The sequence below is a fragment of the Budorcas taxicolor genome, chromosome 1 (genome assembly GCF_023091745.1).
Source record: "Budorcas taxicolor isolate Tak-1 chromosome 1, Takin1.1, whole genome shotgun sequence".
Classification (NCBI taxonomy): domain Eukaryota; kingdom Metazoa; phylum Chordata; class Mammalia; order Artiodactyla; family Bovidae; genus Budorcas; species Budorcas taxicolor.
Genome location: NC_068910.1, coordinates 136,720,532 through 136,743,307, shown reverse-complemented (window position 1 = coordinate 136,743,307; position 22,776 = coordinate 136,720,532). Strand labels below are relative to the sequence as shown.

General features: G+C 38.1%; 1 protein-coding gene across 1 annotated transcript in view; it reads right to left on the bottom strand.

The window, feature by feature from the left end:
- Positions 1-22,776, bottom strand: part of ACAP2 (ArfGAP with coiled-coil, ankyrin repeat and PH domains 2) — a 161,088-nt gene that overhangs the window by 79,276 nt on the left and 59,036 nt on the right. The window contains exons 2-4 of the mRNA XM_052637900.1: positions 18,721-18,778; positions 9,184-9,303; positions 8,373-8,426 (exon numbers count right to left, since the gene is read on the bottom strand). Coding sequence (XP_052493860.1) covers positions 8,373-8,426; positions 9,184-9,303; positions 18,721-18,778 — 232 coding nt within the window. The remainder of the gene's footprint in view (positions 1-8,372; positions 8,427-9,183; positions 9,304-18,720; positions 18,779-22,776) is intronic.

Here is a 22,776-nt window from a genome sequence, read left to right as displayed (position 1 = left end):
TTAATTTAGTATGTTAATTTAAAATCAGTAACTTTTAAACAATTTTGGTTCTCATTATATTACACTGTTTAAGGAGTCTGAATCCAAAAGATCCCCTGAATTAAAAGAAATCAAATATATCATACACTAGCATCCAAATTCAACAGAAGGCAATGAGAAAACTAATACGGGGTCATTAGAAACAAGTTGGTGTAAAATGTTAGCACTAAAATCATAAAACTCTTGGAGAAAAAACAAAGGAATAAATCTGAATGATCTAGGATTTAGCAATGGTTCCTTGGATATGACCCCAAAAGTAAGAGGAACAGAAGAAAAAAAAAAGATAAATTGGATTTCATCAAAATTAAAACTTCTAGAGACGGGCCAAGATGGCAGAGTAGAACTGTTAGATGACCTCCTCTCACAAGCTCACCAAACTCACAACAACCTGCAGACCAACCATTGTTGAAAAAAAACTGAAACCTACCAGGGAAGAATCTCTCCAACTAAAGACATAAAGACAAAACCACAATGAGACTGGTAGTAGGGGTGTGCCTGTGATATGATCAAATCTCATACCCCCCCCTCACAAAGTAAGCAACCCATAAACTAGAGTACAATTAGATTACAGACATTCTCCTGCAAGAGTGAGAATGCTGAGCCCCACATCAAGGCCCCCAGCATGGCGGTCTGGCATTAGGAGGAAGAGACCCCAGAACATTTGGCTTTGGAAGCCAGTGGAGCTTGACTGCAAAAGCTCCACAGGATTGGGAGAAATAGAGACTTCACTCTTGAAGAGTGCACACAAAATTTCGGGTGCATAAGGACCTAGGGCAAAAGCAGTAACTGGATAGTAGCCTGAGTCAAATCCACTGCTGATCTTTGGAGTGTCTTCTGGCAAGGCAGGGGGCGGATGTGGCCCATCCTGGGGACACAAACACTGCTGGTGAATGTACTGGAAAACACTGACCTGTGGGGCCTCTTCCAGAACCTGATATTTTGGCACAAAGACCCAGCCCCACCTAAAAGCCTGTAGTCTCCAGTGTTGGGACACCTCAGGCCAAACAAAAAACTGAGTGGGAATACATTCCCATTGATCAGCTGACAGGTTACTTCAAGATTTCCTGAGCACAGCAGCCTCCAGACACACCCCTAGAAAGGCCCTGCCCACCAGAGGACCGATACCCAGCCCCACCATCAGAGGGTAAACACTGGCCTCTCCTGCCAGGAAGACTCCATAAGCCTATAGACCAGCCTTACCCACCAGGGGGCAGACACTAGAAGCAAAAAAAATTACAGTCCTGCAGTGTGCAAGCCAAATTCACAAACACAGGCCAGACATTACCCTGGAATTACTGGGCCCCTAGTCCCTTGTAACAAGAGGGCATTGCACTGCTGGGACACACTGGACATTTCCTTTGGAGGGTCACTTTTCCAAGGTCAAGAAACCCAATGAACGTACAACAAACATAAAAATACAAACAGCAATTTAGACAAAATGAGGCAACCCACTCCAGTATTCCTGCTTAGAAATCACTGCGCCTGAAGAGAAAAAAAGAATGAAAAGAAATGAGGACTTGGGCCTTGGAAGCCAGTGGAACTTGACTGCAAAACCTCCACAGGATCGGAAGAAATAAAGAGACTTCACTCTTAAAGAGTGCACACAAAATCTCAGTTTAAGAGACTTCTGGGACAAGTGTGATAATATTTGCATTACAGGGGTACCAAAGGAGTAGAGAAGGTTTTGAGAACATATTACAAGAGGTACTAGCTGCAACTTTCTCAATCTGGGGAAGGAAAGAGTCACCCAAGCACAGGAAGTAGAGACTCTCATACAGGATTAGCCCAGAGAGGCATACACTAAAACACACTGTAATCAAAATGATAGAAATTAAAGATAAAAGAGAGTACTTGAAACTGGAGCCTATTGTACAGAGTGAAGTAAGCCAGAAAGAAAAACACCAATACAGTATACTAACGCATATATATGGAATTTAGAAAGATGGTAGTGATAACCCTGTATGCGAGACAGCAAAAGAGACACAGATGTATAGAACAGTCTTTTGGACTCTGTGGGAGAAGGCGAGGGTGGGATGATTTGGGAGAATGGCACTGAAACATATATAATATCATATGTGAAACGAATCGCCAGTCCAGGTTTGATGCAAGATACAGGATGCTCGGGGCTGGTGCACTGGGATGACCCAGAGGGATGGTATGGGGAGGGAGTTGGGAGGGAAGTTCAGGATGGGGAACACGTGTACACCCGTGGCAGATTCATGTTGATGTGTGGCAAAACCAATACAATATTGTAAACAATAAAATAAAAGCAACAAGGAAAAGGTAACAAATAACATACAAGGGAATTCCCATAAGGCTATCAGCAAATTTTTCAGCAAAACTCAACCCACCAGAAGAGAATGATGATATATTTAAAGCAATTAAAGAAAAGGACATACAACCAAGAATACTCTACCTAGTAAGACTTTCACTGAGATTTTATGGAGAAGTCAAAAACTTTACAGACAAGTCAAAGCTAAAAGAATTCAGCACACCAAAGCAGCTTTACAACAAATGCTAAAGGAACTTCCCTGGGCAGAAAAGAAAAGGCCACAACTAGAAACAAGAAAATTACAAAACGGAAAAGCTCATTGCTAAAGGCAAACACACACAAAAGGTAGCAAACAATCCAAAAACAAAGCTAATAGTAAGGTTAAAGGACAAAAGTAGTAAAAATCATTTGTATCCACAATAAGCAGTTACGGGATACACAAAACAATCTGATACAAAATATAATACCCAAAACAGTGATTATGAGGGGAGGCGAGTACAAATGAAGGTTATCTAAAATGTGTTTGAAATTAAAAGGTCAGCAATTTAAAACAAGCACATACAAATATAGACTCCTATATAAAAATCTCATGGTAACCACAAAACAATAATCTATAATAGATACACACACAAAGAAAAAAAAGAATCTAAATATAACAATAAAGAGAGTCATCAAACCACAAGAAAGAGAACAAAAAAAGAAAATAGAAAGACTTAACAAAAAACAAATCCAAAAAAATTAAGAAAATAGCAACAGTAACATACATATTGGTTATCATCACCTTAAATGTAAATGAAATAAATGCTCCTACCAAAAGACAGAGACTGGCTGAATAAATACCAAAATAAGGCCTGTATATCTGCTGCCTATAAGAGACTCACTTCAGATCTAGAGACACATATGGACTGACAGTAAGTGGATGGAAAAAAGGTATTCCATGCAACTAGAAATCAAAAGAAAAGTTGGAATAGTAATAGCTTGTGTCACACAAAATATACTGCCAAATAAAGACAAGAGACAGAGAAGGACACTACATGATGATTAAAGGATCAACTCAAAAAGAAGGTAGCACAGTTTTAAATATACAGGTACCCACCATAGGAGCCCCTCAATATATAAGCCAAATGTTAAAAGACATAAAAGGAGAAATTGATATTAATACAATAAAGCGGTAGACGTTAGCATCCCACTTACATCAGTGGATAGATTAATCAGACAGAAAATCAATAAGGAAACATGAGACTTAAATGATACATTAGGCCAGATGGACTTAACTGACATTTATAGAGCATTCCATCCAAAAGCTGTGGGATACACACTCTTTTCAAGTGTACATGGAACAGTCTCCAGAATAGATCACATGCTAGGACATATAGCAAGCCTCAGTGAATTTAAGAAAACTGAAATTATATCAAATATTGATATCTTTTCCAACTACAAGGCTACAGACAGATGGAAGCTAAACAATATGCTACTAAGCAACCAGTGCATCACTGAAGAAATCAAAGAGGAAAATTTTAAATGTCTAAAGACGAATGCCTGCAAGAGTAAAATAACTATCCAAAACCTATGGGATACAGCAGAAGCAGTTCTAAAAGGGAAGTTCATAGCAATACAAGTTTACCTAAGGAAACAAGAGAAGTCTCAAACAACTTAACCTTACATAAGAAGCAACTAGAGAAAGAACAACAAACAAAACTCAATGTTAATAAAAGAAAATAAATCACAAAGATCAGAGCAGAAATACATGAAACACAGACTTCAAAAACAACAGAAAGATCAATGAAACCAAAACTTGGTTCTTTGAAAAGAAAACTAATTCAACAATGAAAAGTTGAAAGCATTTCCTCTAAGATCAAGAGTAAGGGTGCCCATTCTCACCACTTATACTCAGCACAGGTTTGGAAGTCCTTGCCACGGCAATTAAAGAAGAAAAGGAAATAAAAGCAATCCAGATTGGAAGAGAAGTAAACCTATCACTGTTGCAAATATTTCTATGTCAACCTTTAGATGGTCTCATCAAGAATAAACGGGAGAGGACCAAATAAAGAAAATCAGAAATGAAAATGGGGAAGTTATGACCACTACCACAGAAATACAGAAGATCATAGAGAGAATACTACAAGCTACTATACACCAATTAAAAAGGACAACTAGAAGAACTGGACAAATTCTTAGAAAGGTACACTCTCACAAGACTGAACCCAGAGGAAACAGAATATACGAACAGGTCAACTACCAGTACATAAACTGAATCAGTAATTTAAAAATTCCCAACAAATAAAAGCCAAGGACAAGATGGTTTCTAAGGTGAATTCCACCAAACATTTAGAGAAGAGTTAATACCTATCCTTCTGAAACTATTCCAAGAAACTGCAACGTAAGGAACACCCCCAGACTCATTCTATGAGGCCACCAACACCCTGATACCAAAATCAGAAAAAGATATCAAAAAAGAAAACTATAGGCCAGTATCACTGGTGAACACAATGTAAAAATCCTCAACAAAATATGAATCCAAACTGAATCCAACAATACATTAAAAGGATGATACACCATGATCAAGTGGGATTTATTCCAAGATGTAAGGACTTTTCAATATCTGCAAATTAATGAATGTGATAACATCATATTAACAAATTGAAGAATAAAAACCATATGATCATCTCAACCAATGCAAAAAAAGCTTTTGATAAAATTCAACATCCATTTATAATAAAAACTAGTCCAAAAATAGGCATAGAGGGAACATACCTCAACATAATAAAGGTGATATATGACAAGTCCACAGCTAACATCATACTCAATGATGAAAAGATGAAAGCATTTTCTGTAAGATAATGAAGAAGACAAAGGATGCCCATTCTCACCACTTTTATTCAGCATAGTTTTGGAAGTCCCAGACATAGCAATTAAAGAAAAGGAAATAAAAGGAATCTTACCTGGAAAAGAAGAAGTGAAACTGTCACTGTCTGCACATGGCATGTCTATGCTCTACACAGGAAATCTTAAAGATGCTACCAGAAAACTACTAGAGCTCATGAATGAATTTAGTAAAGTTAAAAGATACAAAATTAACGTGTGGAAATTCATTGCATTTCTGTACACTAAAGGAGATCAGCCCTGGGTGTTCTTTGGAAGGAATGATGCTGAAGCTGAAACTCCAGTACTTTGGCCACCTCATGCGAAGAGCTGACTCATTGGAAAAGACTCTGATGCTGGGAGGGATTGGGGGCAGGAGGAAAAGGGGACGACAGAGGATGAGATGGCTGGATGGCATCACCAACTCGATGGACATGAGTTTGAGTGAACTCCGGGAGTTGGTGATGGACAGGGAGGCCTGACATGCTGCAATTCATGGAGTTGCAAAGAGTCGGACACGACTAAGTGACTGAACTGAACAACCAAATGTTAGAAAAAGAAATTAAGGAAACAACCCCATTTACTATTACATCAAAAAGAATGAAATACCTGGGAATAAATCCACCTAAAGAGGCAAAATGAAAAGACAGCCTACAGAATGGAAGAAAATATTTGCAAACATTACAACTGACAAGGGATTAATTTTCAAAATATACAAACAGCTCACAAAGCTGAGAATCAAAAAAAGAAACAACTCAATCAACAATGGGCTGAAGACCTAAACAGATATTTCTCCAAAGATGGCCAACAGGCACATGAAAATATTTTCAACATCACTAATCAAAACCACAATATCTCAGTAACACCTCACATCACTCAAAATGGCTATCATCAAAAAAATCCAAAAAAATAAATGCTGGGGAGGGTGTGGAGGAAAGGGAACCCTCACACACTACTGGTGGGAATGTAAACTGGTACAGCTAAAATGGAGAAGTATGGAGGTGCCTTAAAAACTAAAAACAGATTTGCCATATAACCCAGCAATTCCCTTCCTGAGCATATATCCAGAGAAAACTCTAATTTGAAAAGATACAAGCACCCCAATGTTCATAGCAGTAGTATTTACAGTAGCCAAGACATGGAAACAACCTAAATGTCCCTCAACAGAGAAATGAATAAAGAAGATGTGGTGTGTAGGTAAACACACACACACACACACACACACACACACACACACACACAAACACATACATAACTACTCATAATACTAGAATACTACTCAGCCACTAAAAAGAATGAAATATAGAAACATGGAGAGACCTAGAAATTACCAAGTGAAGTAAGTAAGACAGAGAAAGACAAATATCATATGATATCAGTTATATGCAGAATCTTAAAAAAAACTGATATAAACAAATTTATTTACAAAACACAAACAAACTCACAGACACAGAAACCAAACTTCGGGTTGCCAAAGGGGATAGTTGGCAGCGGGGTGGAGGGGTAGTTGAAGATAAATTAGGAGTTTGGGATTACCATATATACCTTATTACGTATAAAACTGGAGCAGGAAATGGCAACCCATTCCAGTAGTCTTGCCTGGACAATTCCATGGACAGAGGAACCTGGTGGGCTACAGTCCATGGGGTCGCAAAGAGTTGGATATGACTGAGTGACTAACACATATAAAATAGGTAAATAACAAGGACCTACTGTATAGCACAGGGAACCATATCCAATACCTTGTAATAACCTATAATAGAAAGAAATCTGAAAAAGTATATATATATATGTATAACTGAATCACTTTGCTATACACTTGAAACTAACATAACACTGTGAACTCACTATACTTCAATAAAACAATTAAAACTTTAATGCATCAAAGGACATTTATCAAGAAAGTAAAAAAACAACTTACAGAATAGGAAAAATTATTTACATATCATACATCTGATAAGGGTTTAATACCAGAATATATAAAAAATTCAATTTAAACAAATTTTTAAATGGGCATATTATTTAAGCAGACAACAATGGTACCAATGGCAAAAGAAAATAAACAAATGGTCATAAACAGATGAAAAGATGCTTAAACACATTAGTCAAGCAAGAAATGCAACTCAAAGCCACAATAAGATACCAATTCACACCTACTACAATGGCTATAACAAAACGGAAGGAAGGAAGGAAGGAAGGAAGGTAGGTAGGTAGGTAGGTAGATAGATAACAAGTGTTGACCCAGATGTAAAGACTGGAACACTCATACATTGCTAGTAGGGATGTAAATGGGAATGTAAAATTTTGTAGCCTCTGTGGAAATCAGTTCGATGGTTTCTCAAAAAGATAAACATAGAATTACTTATGACCCAGCAATTCTATACCTAGATACATAACCAAAAGAACTGACAGCAGAAACTGAAGAAGATGCTTTTGCATGAGAATTTTGGAATGAGTAAAATTTGAACCACAATTAAAATAAATATTATCAGATCAATTCATCCTTAATATGTTGTCCCCAAAAAAAAACAAGAAAATCAAATTAACTAAAAACCAGAAATATTCCCCTCTTACAGACAGTTAAATTTTGAAACACTGAATAAATAATCATATTAGTCATACATATTAGATTTTTAAAAAATTATAAAAAATATACAGCTTACAAAGTACCATATTTTCAGTAAACTTTTACAAAATGTATAAAGGCATTTCATCACATTCCAAAAGTAATATATATCCCTCACTCTTAAAGATCTGTCCTCATATCTTAAACATACACATAAATAGCTCAAAGAATACAACAGTCTTTCATATTAGCAACTTAGTAGACAAAGGGGATATATTTGTAATTAAAAGAAATAGCCAAATTTAGAATGATGACTTGTACATCTGTCTTTCTTCTTGAAATAACTGTTTAAAAATTTACAAAGGCACAACTTAAAGAGAAAAAATTAACTTTTATGACTGTGCACTTCATTGAAATTAAAGTTCATTATTATAGGATGGGAAATAATACACATGCATAGTTCCATCTTTTCTCTCTCACACACACACGCATTTTAGATCCACCCAACTAAAAAGTTGTTAATAAATCAAAGTCTGTGATTTCCAACTTAAGTAATTCTATAAAATATTGCCACCAAAGAAAAGTAATAAAGCATTACCATGGTCATAATAACCCCTACTTACTAACACTTACTGTGTGAAAATTTATCATTTCTTGAAGACTGTCAGAAAATTTGGTCAAACTTGTCTGAGAAAGAAATCAAAAGAAAACCAAGTTATTTAAGAGCTACTAATATATGCTAGAAAAACGTATTTTCAGCATTTGTGACCGAAAGATCAAGTTACAGTGTAAACAGTAACATTTCTTTCTCACTAGGACAATCTCACTACTTCTCAGACACGGTCTGCATAGAAGTCTACAGGTAGTAACATAAAACTCAAGAACAGTCAAAGAATTAAACTGCCTATCAATACAATTATACTAACTAATTGAAATGGCACAGGTTAAAAGTGAGTGTATTAAGACTGTGTGCATTTAGGTATCTATAGATCACATAATTACCAAATTACACCATTTTTTTCACTAGCTATTATTCCTCATAAAAGAAACATTATAATACCACATAATATAGCAGGGGGTCTAAGTTAACATAGCTAGTTGACCAGAACTTTCCTATGCAGCCCCCCAAATGTACAGTTAGATACTAGTCTTAAGTTAATGTTCTCTGCTTGCACTAATAAACATGATCCCACCCTATCTGCTCAGGTGCCCCTCTAGATGCTTCAGCTCACCTAGCAGCAAGTGTAGTAAAGAGATATTTACACCACAGATCAACCATCACCTTCTAACTGTCCTAGAACACAGGATTATATAAGATAGCACCAATAGGTGATAGCTTTTCCACTTCTGATTTTAAGGACCACCATTATTAATAAGGTAATTAGATATAGTTATTTAATAACATCTTGCATTGATCATTTTAACTAAGTTTAATAATACTAACCTCAACTACAGCATCATTGCTAGAATACTGTGCCAGGTCTCGAATCCCATTCATGAACTGTTTATTTGCAACACAAAAGGCTTTTCCAGTATCAATCATTGCAATACACAGTTTCACAAGCTGAAAGAGAAACACATTATATAACTGAAAATATTTTTTTAATTAATTGAACAAGTATTATCAATAACCACATGAGTTTGCCGAGTTAAGATTACAGTTCATCAATAAATTGAAACTAAACGAAAAGTGTTCTTTTTTTTCCCTTTGGCTTATAAAGTAAATCATAAGAGAGCTATATCAAAAAAAAAAAAAAAAGATGACCTTTCAAGATGTGGAGGGTGTCTTATAACACCAACCACCAATCAAGTTAATTTTTAATTTTATCAAGTTAAATTCATCCCTGTAACTTAACTCCACAAAAATGCATTAAGCATCTCTTAGAAGACGATAAAGCGTCTGCCTGCAATGCGGGAGACCCGGGTTCAATTCCTGGGTCGGGAAGATCCCCTGGAGAAGGAAATGGCAATCCACTCCAGCACTCTTGCCTGGAAAATCCCATGGACGGAGAAGCCTGGTAGGCTGTAGTCCATGGTCGCAAAGAGTCGGACACGACTGAGCAACTTCACTTCCACTTTCACTTTAGGCAGAGCAAGCAGTTTGACAAAAGTTTTTTAAAAACACAACTGTGGTATGGTGGAGGAAAGGGAAGTAAACTGGTATGGTGGGTGAGTCATGTTGGTCATTTCAGTATCAGACTATCAAAGCAGACGGAGAAGGCAACGGCAAGCCACTCCAATACTCTTGCCTAGAAAATCCCATGGACGGAGGAGCCTAATAGGCCACAGTCTATGGGGTTGCAAAGAGTCACACACAACTGAGCGACTTCACTTTCACGCATTGGAGAAGGAAATGGCAACCCACTCCAGTGTACTTGCCTGGAGAATCCCAGGGATGGGGGAGCCTGGTGGGCTGCCATCTATGGGGTCACACAGAGTCAGACACGACTGAAGCAACTTAGCAGCATCAGCATCAAAGCAGAATTGATTAATCAACCACATTTCTCCAATGCCTACCATTCTAGGCACTATACTAAATCTTAGAACTGAGCTTCTCTCTCTTTCCCCATTCCCTCTTTTTCTCTTTCCCTTTTTAATCTTTCTCTTTTTTCCTTTCCATTCCTTTTCTTTTTCTAGTCCTTCTTTTTTATTTCACACAAAACATTTTCTTTAAGCAAACAATATCTTGGGTGAAAGTTAAACATAATAAAGATAAAAGTGGAGCTGATCTAGAAGAAGGAAGGGTAATTATAAAATGGGAAGTAGGGTCACCAAGAAGAGGATAAACAGCTCAGGAAAACTTTAGAAGACAACACAAGGATCTCAGGAGTATAATTTAAAACTGTTACCCTGGAATCTGGATCAACGTTAAGTGAAAAAAATCTCTGTTCTAATCTGTTCTACTGATTCTGTTCTAAGTCTCTGTTGTAATTCTCCAAACTAGGCTCCAACAGTATGTGAATCAAGAACTTCCAGATGTTCAAGCTGGATTTAGAAAAGGCAGAGGAACCAGAGATCAAACTGCCAATATCTGCTGGATCATCAAAAAAGCAAGAGAATTCCAGAAAAAAATCTACTTCTGTTTTATTGAACATGCTAAGGCCTTTGACTGTATGGATCACAACAAACTGGAAAATCCTTCAAGAGACAGGAATACCAGACCAGCTTACCTGCCTTGTGAGAAACCTGTATGCAGGTCAAGAAGCAACAGTGAGAACCATGGAACAACGGACTGGTTCCAAATTGGGAAAGGAGTACGTCAAGGCTGTATATTGTCACACTGCTTATTTAACTTAAATGTAGAGTACACCATGGGAAATACCAGGCTAGATGAAGCACAAGCTGGAATCAAGATTGCCAGGAGAAATATCAACAGCCTCAGATATGCAGATGACACCACCATTATGGCAGAAAGCAAAGAGGAATTAAAAGAGCCTCCTGATGAAAGTGAAAGAGGAGAGTGAAAAGGCTGGCTTAAAACTCAGCATTCAAAACGCTAAGATCATGGCATTCAGTCCCATCACTTCATGGCAAACAGATGGGGAAACAATGGAAACAATGACAGACTTTATTTTCTTGGGCTCCAAAATCACTGCAGATGGTGACTGCAGTCATGAAATTAAAAGGCCCCTGCTCCTTGAAAGAAAAGCTATGACAAACCTAGAGAGCATATTAAAAAGCAGAGACATTACTCTGCTGACAAAGGTCCACAGAGTCCAAGGCATAGAAGGTGTAGTCGCTCAGTTGTGTCAGACTCTTGCGACCCCATGGACTGTAGCCTACCAGGCTTCTCCGTCCATGGGATTCTCCAGGCAAGAATACTGGAGTGGGTTACCATTTCCTTCTCCAGGGGATCTTCCCGACCCAGGGATCGAACCCGGGTCTCCCGCATTTGAGGCAGACGCTTTACCCTCTGAGCCACCAGGGAAGCCCTTAAGCTACGGCTTTTCCAGTAGTCATGTATGGATGTGAGAGTTGGACCATAAAGAAGGCTTAGTGACAAAGAGCTGATGGTTTTCAATTGTGGTGTTGGAGAAGACTTGAAGTCTCTTGGACTGCAAGGAGATCAAACCAGTCAATCCTAAAGGAAACCAACCCTGAATATTCACTAGAAGGACTCATGCTGAAGCTGAAACTCCAATACTTTGGCCACCTGATGTGAAGAGTTGACTCATTAGAAAAGACCCTGATGCTGAGAAAGACTGAAAGCAGGAGGAGAAGGGGACGACAGAGGATGAGACGGTTGGATGGCATCACCGACTCAATGAACATGTGTCTGAGCAGGCTGCGGGTGACAGTGAAGGACAGCGAAGCCTGGTGTGCTGCAGTCCATGGGGTCACAAAGAGTCAGACACGACTGAGTGACCAAACAACAACAAAATCCTAACCGTTAGAAAAGCAGGTAAATTCTATTTAGCACAAACACAACTGCTATGCTCATCAAAACTATGCAAGAGAGAATAAAGGAAGAACATCTAACCAGGACCATGGGGTTCAAAGAAGGATTCCTACAAAAGGAAACACTTGACAAAAGCCCTGAAGACCAACAGGAATTAGTGAATCAGATAAGGGTAATAAGACACTATTTTAGGAAAAGCATGAACTAACCCTGAAGCTTACAAGGCAGGGTAAACCAGAGGCACTAAGGAGCTTAGTTCAGTGCAAAAATGTATACAAGGGCCAGATCAGGAGAAACACTGTGGGCAAAGCAAAGGTGTTCACATATTATACGAAAGGAAATGGGAAACAATAAAGACATCCTACATCTTAGAGCATGGCTTAGGGCATCTCTCTGGCAAACAGAGGGTGATGGCTTTATATTAGAAAAGAAGACAATTTAAAGATGTAGACAGGGAATAGAGAGAGGTGGCTAAAGCAAAGTCTTTCTCAAAGAAGTTAAGTCTGGAAGTGCAAAGGAAAAGGGGTGCTTTTATCACTCAAATGTGTGTGTGTGTGGAATGGATTAAGGACAGATTCTGTTAAGTTTCTACATTAAAAGCAAGAAATAAAAGTGTTCCCATCAAAAGGAAGATACAAGTTCCTCTACTAAGAATGAACAATAAGCTGGTAAATCTTGAGAGAACAGTGAATGTAAGAGCTGCTAAAGATGAATGTTCAAACTACTGCACAATTGCACTCATCTCACACGCCACTAAAGTCATGCTCAAAGTTCTCCAAGCCAGGCTTCAGTAACACGTGAAGCATGAACCTCCAGATGTTCACGCTGGTTTTAGAAAAGGCAGAGGAGCCAGAGATCAAATTGCCAACATCCACTGGATCATGGAAAAAGCGAAAGAGTTCCAGAAAAACATCTATTTCTGCTTTATTGACTACGCCAAACTTTTGACTGTGTGGATCACCACAAACTGTAGAAAATTCTGAAAGAGATGGGAATACCAGACCGCCTGACCTGCCTCTTGAGAAACTTGTATGCAGGTCAGCAAGCAACAGTTAGAACTGGAAATGGAACAACAGACTAGTTCTAAATAGGAAAAGGAGTACGTCAAGGCTGTATATTGTCACCCTGCTTATTTAACTTCTATGCAGAATACATCATGAAAAATGCTGGGCTGGAAGAAGCACAAGCTGGAATCAAGATTGCCGGGAGAAGCATCAATAACCACAGATATGCAGATGACACCACCCTTATGGCAGAAAGTGAAGAGGAACTAAAGAGCCTCTTGATGAAAATGAAAAAGGAGAGTGAAAATGTTGGCGTAAAGCTCAACATTCAGAAAACAAACATCATGGCAACCAGTCCCATCACTTCATGGCAAATAGATGAGTAAACAGTGGAAACAGTGTCAGACTTTATTTTTCTGGGCTCCAAAATCACTGCAGATGGTGACTGCCGTGAAATTAAAAGACACTTACTCCTTGGAAGGAAAATTATGACCAACCTAGACAGCGTATTAAAAAGCAGAGACATTACTTTGTCAGCAAAGGTCCATCTAGTCAAGGCTATGGTTTTTCCAGTAGTCATTTATGGATGTGAGAGTTGGACTGTGAAGAAAGCTGAGCGCTGAAGAATTGATGCTTTTGAACTGTGGTGTTGGAGAACACTTTTGAAAGTCCCTTGGACTGCAAGGAGATACAACCAGTCCATCCTAAAGGAAATCAGTCCTGAATATTCATTGGAAGGACTGATGTTGAAGCTGAAACTCCAACACTTTGGCCACCTGATGCAATGAGCTGACTCATTTGAAAAGACCTTGATGTTGGGAAAGATTGAGGGCAGGAAGAGAAGGGGATGACAAAGGATGAGACGGTTGGATGGCATCACCGACTCAATGGACATGAGTTTGGGTAAACTCAGGGAGTTGGTGATGGACAGGGAGGCCTGGCGTGCTGCAGTCCATGGGGTTGCGAAGAGTCGGACATGACTGAGTGACTGAATTGAATTGAAAGATAGTAAAATAACCTGGCTGAGTCTTGAAAAAACTGCTTTGCATCAAGAATCCCACCAATCCATTTCACCAAACAGGTGTGTAACTTTTCCTGAAGGGCTCTGTAGCCCAGATAAGAGAGAGAGAATACAGAAGATTAGACAAATACAGTCAAGATTCTGCAAAATAGGTGCTGTGGAAGGAAAATGGAGGTCTTCAGAAGAGAAATGATGATGTAAAATTAGGAGCAGGCATTACACATAATAGCCAAGAAGTGGAAACAACCCGAATGTCAATCAATGGATGAAAAGATAAATATGGTACATCCATACAACAGCATATTATTCAGCCATTAAAAAGGAAATACTAAAGATGTTACAACATAGACAGATGAATTTTTAAAACATTAAGTGAAAAGAGTCAGCCACAAAAGGTCAAATATTGTATGATTCCATTTATATGAAATGTATAAGAATAGGCAAATCCATAGAGACAGAATGTTAATTAATGGTTGCCAGAGTATACAGGGAGAGGGAAATCGGAAGTGACTGCTAATGTGTAGAGAGTTTCTTATTAGGGTAAGAGAAATGTTCTGAAATTAAGCAGTGGCAATAGTTGTACACACTGTGAATATACTAAAAACCACTGAGTTGCAAACTTTAAAATGGTAGATTTTATATTAGGTGAATTTAATCTTAATTTAAAATTTATTTTTAAAAAAGTACCCTGAATAAAAAAGAGCTCTAGAAGTGGACAGACTTAAAAGATTAGAGGTCTAGATAAACCTGAAAAACAGAAGCAGGAGGAGTCCAAGATGAGAACTGCAAAGACCAGAGACTCCTATCAGAAAGTAAGGTATCAAAGATTATTCCAGTTTCAGAGATTACAACTTTGAGCAACAAGGCATAGCATCTGGCCAGTGAAACAGGTACCAGAATTAAAATAAGGTCACTATCACAGGAGCTGGAGAGAAAATGAATGTGTCATACAGCTGAATCAAATACAGACTGCAGTTATTTGGGAGAAGGCCTGACTTGGAGATAGATAAATACTTTGCCAGCTGTCAAAAGTCCTTATTAGATGACAGTGAAGATAGCTGTAACTAAATCACATAACATAATCTACAAAGAGAGAAGATTTTTACCAAACAGTAAAATGAGGGGATTTTTCCTGTTAAAGACAATCTGTCTTCAAGACAGACCAAAATCTGTTGAAGAGACATCACCAACATTAACGTTCATTTAGAACTTACCATGTGCCAAAGCACTTAACATGTATTAACACATCTTATTCACATAATAACCATATGAGATAGATACTCTTATTTTCCCCATTTTGGAGATGAAGAAACTCAGACATAGGAAGGTTTAGGAACTTGCCCAAGGCCCATATGGCTTAGTGAGTGGTAGAGCCTGACTCATATATGGGCAGCGTTGTTCCAGGCTTTGTGTTCTTTCCTACTAGACTACGTTATAAACCAAATATTACCATAATATTATAATAATTTCAATGGAAGTATAATTTTAAAATGTAAGAAATGTAAAAATGCAAGAAATAATGTAATATCTGGGGGAAAAAAACCTAAGTTTGATAGTACTTGAGCTGTAATTTAAAGGGTATCTACTTAAAAAAGAGGAAGCCATTTCAATGAGAAGATTAAACAGATGTGGAAATTATACCTAGATGGCAACTATGATGCTCCGTGATGTTGCCAATGCCAGAACACCAGGCAGAATGGATAAATAATTGGACCTAGTCAAATAATGGCATTCATTCATGGAGCATTACTCATTAGAAAGAGTATAACTACCAATGGCATATATTTACAAGCAAAACAAATATAAGCTAAGTCAGCAAACTAGTTAAACCTGTCGCTGCCATGATTTGCAATGATATTACAGGTACAACTTGCCCTGCACAAAGTTATGAAATCACTAAACTAGCCTTAGATAATCCTTCCCCTCCACTAATGCCACCACCTTCAATAACAACCAGTTCTTGCTCCTCACAGGCCTCTTCTCTAATTGTTGCTCCTGCTGCTGCTAAGTCGCTTCAGTCATGTCCGAATCTGTGTAACCCCACAGACGGAAGCCCACCAGGCTCCTCCATCCCTGGGATTCTCCAAGCAAGAACACTGGAGTGGGTTGCCATTTCCTTCTCCAATGCATGAAAGTGAAAAGTGAAAGTGAAGTCGCTCAGTCGTGTCCGACTCTTAGCGACCCCATGGACTGCAGCCCACCAGGCTCCTCCGTCCATGGGATTCTCTAGGCAAGAGTACTGGAGTGGGGTGCCATTGCCTTCTACTCTCTAATTGTACCTCCTCATAATTCTAGAGTAAAAATGATCAATGATAGCTTAAGAATTTGGGTAAGGGACATTATATAAGGGATCAAGGTCTTAAAGTAGAGAAATATATTTTTAAAAGTGTCAAAGTTTCCATGATGTCCTTACTGGTCCAACTCTGTTGATGTTGTTTAGTCGCTCAGTTGTGTCTGATTCTTTTGCAACTCCACGAACTACAACCCACCAGGCTCCTCTGTTCATGGGATTTCCCAGGTAAAATACTGGAGTAGGTTGCCATTTCCTTCTCCAGGGGATCTTCCCAACCCAGGGGTTGAACCGGCATCTCCTGCTTGGCAGGAAGATTCTTTACCACTAAGCCACCTGGAAAGCCCTAATACAGACTCCAGAAAGGGTTTGGAGCTCTTAGTACTGAATAGCAATCCTTTGACAACCTGCTTTAGATTTGGGTTTTTTCGTTTAAGATTCTACCAGTCTCTCAACCCCAACCAAATGATATAAAGGGGTGAAAACAAAAGACAGCTGCTCATAAAAGCAAAATCATTAACAAAAATACTGTAAGAGGAGTCTGTTTAGATACTTTAAATTCTGAGGTTCCCCCCTGACACACAGTGTTTTGTTTGATTTAGATGCAAATCTACCCAGAGAAAAGGGATACCCTTATTGTACTACTCTGTGATTCTTTTTTAAAAAAAGAAAGAAAGAAAGAAAGAAACTTTATCCTTCTATATATTCTTCCATACATCTACCAGAAAAATCAAAGCTACATCTTCTGCTATCTACCTTAAGAGTTTAAAAACTTTGTTTCATAGAGTCCTCAAAAATAAATGTAATACATCAGGGTAAAATAATAATAATGATGACAACAGTAACAATGATCCCATATACATAATTTTAAATAGAAAATAACACTTCTGAAAATAATATCTTTACCAAAAATTCTAACATTTGTTTTTAAAAACACTTGCCTGAAGTTTGCTAGGGTTCCTCAGAAAACTTTCAGGTAGCATGTGCCCCTCAACATAGACCCAGGAGTAGAGCGGTGCCCAAGAAGAGCACTGAACTAAAAATAAAACAGATGGAATTCTAACCCTGGCTCTGCCTTTTCTAGCTCTGTGATTTGAACCAACTCCTCTTTACTTTCGGGGCTTTGCTACTGTCATCTAGAAAATGGAAATAATCCACTTGCCCCACCTACCTCACAGGACTATTGTAAAAATCCCAAACACACTATGTATCAAAGTGCTTTGAAAATTACAGAGTACTGCACAAAAATAACTTATTACTAAACATTTTCTGAAATTATTTTGTCTTACATATGTAACTAATAGCTACTGCTTTATATATTTTCTATACTATTTACATTATATATACATATTGCATGATTTCAAAACATTTGAAAATCTTCAGTCTAATTAATATATCTTACATCACTGATATTCAGAGTGCAGTCTATTCAACAGCATTGGTGTCACCTAAAATCTGGCTAGACAAACAGAATCTCAGATACCAAGACTTACTGAATCTGGATCTGTATTTTCACAAGAACCCCACATATTCCTATGCACAGTAACATTTGATAAGCACTGCTTTCTAAAACAATTCCATTTATAATAATAAGTAAATAAACAGAAAATTATCTTCAGAAAAGTTATTTTAAATAAACACATTTAGTCTCCAGAAATTTTAACCATCAACAATGGTTACTTAAAATCAGAAGCCATGTCTTATTCATTCTTATATTTCTGTTATACAACAGGTAACATTTCTGAGATAGAGGCAAAAAAAAAAGATTATCAATAATTAACACAGAAGATAGGAATCAATGTATATTTACCCTTGCATAGAGTATGACAATTTAATATCAACTATTAAATAAATACATATTCAGTATTTCTGGCATTAGCTTTAAAAATGGAATGAGTATTAAAATTTTTATATTTGAACATAGCCAAACCCAAATATACAACCAAGAATGGTTAGGTTATGTACGCTATCCATTAAGCAACAAAAAGTTATACTGCAATCTTTTTGATGGAGAAGGAAACAAACTTCCAACAGTATAAAAGATGTCTAGTCAGATAGGGTTCAAATTCTTGCTCTGGCATTTAGATTAAATTTTCAACCAACTACTTAACATCTCTAGCCTCAACTTCTGTGTGTGTAAAATCGGGAAAATATTAGCATTTACCTTCATGGATATAAAAGAAATCACATAACCCATCTGGCACTGTAGGCACAAATCAGTATGCAAAACAGCAACTACTGTTTTAAAAAGTTGAAGTAAAATTTACCTTATCAAGTTTCAGTTCCAATTCTGCCACATCTCCTTCCACTTCTTCCAAAGCAGCCCTAGAAAAATTAAACAAAAGTAAGTTATTTTTGTTTAAATGTATACTTTACTCTTGAAAAGTAACTCCAAGTGAAAAAAATAGGTATGAACGCTTAAACACTACACTTCATGTAAAGTATTAATTCCCTTAGAACAAAGTATGAATATTTCATAATCATGTGTTACAACAGATGATAAATTATTGTTTAAGGTAATGAGAGAACACAAGCTAATTTACTCAAAGTATTCATACTCTTCAAATTAATAACAGTAGTTAGAACTATTTAGCATTAGGTTTTTTAAAACAAGCAAGAAATTTTAAAAGTTGAGCCTAACAAAACTCGTATTTCTATTTCCTGTAATCAAACAGCAAAGCATCGTTGGCAACCAAAAATAAAGGCTTTTACTTTTAGAAATAGTCCAGAAAGATATTTATTACCCTTATTTAATACACCATTTTCTTTCCAATGTATTTTTAAAGAAATCAGCAGATTCTTTCCCCTAGGAATGACAAAATTCTAACACTAACGTAGTACTTGATACATGCTGTAGGGCAACATTTCCAAAATTGGAAATTTAGGGATGACGAAAAGCAGCAACTAAAACTTTTTAACGATAGCAAGATTTTATACTTAAGATTCTGTATACTTAAGAAGGTGACAGAGGATGAGATGGTTGGACGGCATCATCAACTCAACTGGACATAAGTCTGAGCAAGCTCTGGGAGATCAGGAAGGACGGGGAAGCCCGGCGTGCTGCAGTCCATGGGGTCGCAAAGAGTCAGACACAAATGAGTGACTGAACAACAACAACAATACTGAAGAGTAAAAAACTGTTATTCAAATTAAAAAATGCTATTCAGCTACTTTAAGCTATCAGTTTAATTTTAGACAACTACTCGATTAACCAGCAACTTCACAATATCTGTTTTTTCATTTACCAAAATTTGTTTCAAATGGATAACAGTGGGGGAGTAGTGACCCAAAACCCCGTTATGAACTCTGGGCAACAATTCTCAGTGTTAAGAAGAGAAAAACAGCTAAGATATAAGCTCTACTTCTAAAAGTACCCACTTAACCTCTGTGTGGCCTCTTGAATGACCATTATCATCAGATTGTGGTTCTACTTTTCTGCACACATGCTTAGACTAGGCCCCTCTGTCCAAAGGATTCCCCCAGCAAGAATACTGGAGTGAGTTGCCACTCCCCTCTCCAGGGAATATTCCTGACCCAGGGATGGAACCCATGTCTCTTAACGTCTCCTGCACTGGCAGGCAAATTCTTCACCGCTGAGCCACCTGGGAAGTCCTTCTAATTCTCTATCTGGCAACATTTACTGAAAAAAAATTTAATTGCCAAAATAACAAAATTATGTAACTATAAATTACTCAGGAAAGAAACGCCAATTTTATAAAATGAAATATCCTAGCATACAGTTCAAGAAAACAAAAGGCGCTATACTTACACAGCACAGAAAGACAAATGCTTCTGTCAAACTAAAAAGTTCATCACTTTCTGCAGCAGTTTTTCAAATGACACATTGTTCCCTTAGCCTAGATAACATTTCCCCTTCACATTAACCATCATCTCGTTCAGTTCAGTCGCTCAGTCGTGTCCGACTCTTTGCGACCCCATGAACTGCAGCACACCAGGCCTCCCTGTCCTTCACCCACTCCCGGAGTTCACTCAAACTTACGTCCATCAAGTCCGTGATGCCATCCAGCCATCTCATCCTCTGTCGTCCCCTTCTCCTCCTGCCCCCAATCCCTCCCAGCATCAGAGTCTTTTCCAATGAGTCGACACTTCGCATGAAGTGGCCAAAGTACTGGAATTTCAGCTTTAGCATCATTCCTTCCAAAGAAATCCCAGGGCTGATCTCCTTCAGAATGGACTGGTTGGATCTCCTTGCAGACCAAGGGACTCACAAGAGTTTTCTCCAACATCACAGTTCAAAAGCATCAGTTCTTCAGTGCTCAGCTTTCTTCACAGTCCAACTCTAACATCCATACATGACCACTGGAAAAACCATAGCCTTGACTAGATGGACCTTTGTTGGCAAAGTAATGTCTCTGCCTTTCAACATGCTGTCTAGGTTGGTCATAATTTTCCTTCCAAGGAGTAAGTGTCTTTTAATTTCATGACTGCAATCACCATCTGCAGTGATTTTGGAGCCCAAAAAAATAAAGTCCGCCACTGTTTCCACTGTTTCCCCATCTATTTCCCATGAAGTGATGGGACCAGATGCCATGATCTTAGTGTTCTGAATGTTGAGCTTTAAGCCAACTTTTTCACTCTCCTCTTTCATCAAGAGGCTTTTTAGTTCTTCTTCACTTTCTGCCATAAGGGTGGTGTCATCTGCACATCTGAGGTTACTGGTATTTCTCCTGGCAATCTTGATTCCAGCTTGTGCTTCTTTCGGCCCAGCGTTTCTCATGATGTATTCTGCACAGAAGTTAAATAAGCAGGGTGACAATATACAGCCTTGACGTACTCCTTTTCCTATTTGGAACCAGTCTGTTATTCCATATCCAGTTCTAACTGTTGCTTCCTGACCTGCGTACAAGTTTCTCAAGAGGCAGGTAAGGTGGTCTGGTCTTCCCATCTCTTTCAGGATTTTCCACAGTTGATTGTGATCCACACAGTCAAAGGCTTTGGCACGGTCAATAAAGCAGAAATAGATGTTTTTCTGGAACTCTCTTGCTTTTCCCATGATCCAGTGGATGTTGGCAATTTGATCTCTGGTTCCTCTGCCTTTTCTAAAACCAGCTTGAACATCTGGAATTTCATGGTTCACGTATTGCTGAAGACTGGCTTGGAGGATTTTGAGCATTACTTTACTAGTGTGTGAGATGAGTGCAATTGTGTGGTAGTTTGAGCATTCTTTGGCATTGCCTTTCTTTGGGATTGGAATGAAAACTGACCTTTTCCAGTTCTGTGGCCACTGCTGAGTTTTCAAAATTTGCTGGCATATTGAGTGCAGCACTTTCACAGCATCATCTTTTAAGATTTGAAACAGTTCACCTGGAATTCCATCACCTCCACTAGCTTTGTTCATAGTGATGCTTTTAAGGCCCACTTGACTTCACATCTAGGTGAGTGATCACACCATCATGATTATCCTGGTCATGAAGATCTTTTTTGTACAGTTCTTCTGTGTATTCTTGCCACCTCTTCTTAATACCTTCTGCTTCTTTTAGGTCCGTACCATTTCTGTCCTTTATCAAGCCCACCGTTACATGAAATGTTCCCTTGGTATTTCTAATTTTCTTGAAGAGATTTCTAGTCTTTCCCATTCTGTTGTTTTCCTCTATTTCTTTGCACTGATCGCTGAGGAGGGCTTTCTTATCTCTCCTTGCTATTCTTTGGAACTCTGCATTCAGATGCTTATATCTTTCCTTTTCTCCTTTGCTTTTCACCTCTCTTCTTTTCACAGCTATTTGTAAGGCCTCCCCAGACAGCCATTTTGCTTTTTTGCATTTCTTTTCCATGGGGATGGTCTTGATCCCTGTCTCCTGTACAATGTCATGAACCTCCATCCATAGTTCATCAGGCACTCTATCTATCAGATCTAGGCCCTTAAATCTATTTCTCACTTCCACTGTATAATCATAAAGGATTTGATTTAGGTCATACCTGAATTGTCTAGTGGTTTTCCCTACTTTCTTCAATTTAAGTCTGAATTTGGCAATAAGGAGTTCATGATCTGAGCCACAGTCAGCTCCCGGTCTTGTTTTTGCTGACTGTATAGAGCTTCTCCATCTTTGGCTGCAAAGAATATAGTCAATCTGATGTTGGTGTTGACCATCTGGTGATGTCCACGTGTAGAGTCTTCTCTTGTGTTGCTGGAAGACGTGTTTACTATGACCAGTGCATTCTCTTGGCAAAACTCTACTAGCCTTTGCCCTAATTCATCTCTTCACCTGCCTCTATGTTACTCATCATTTAAACAATTCAGAAAATAAAGCATATTAGTTCAAGGATATCTATTTTTTGTAAACAGGTTGAAAACCTACATGCCC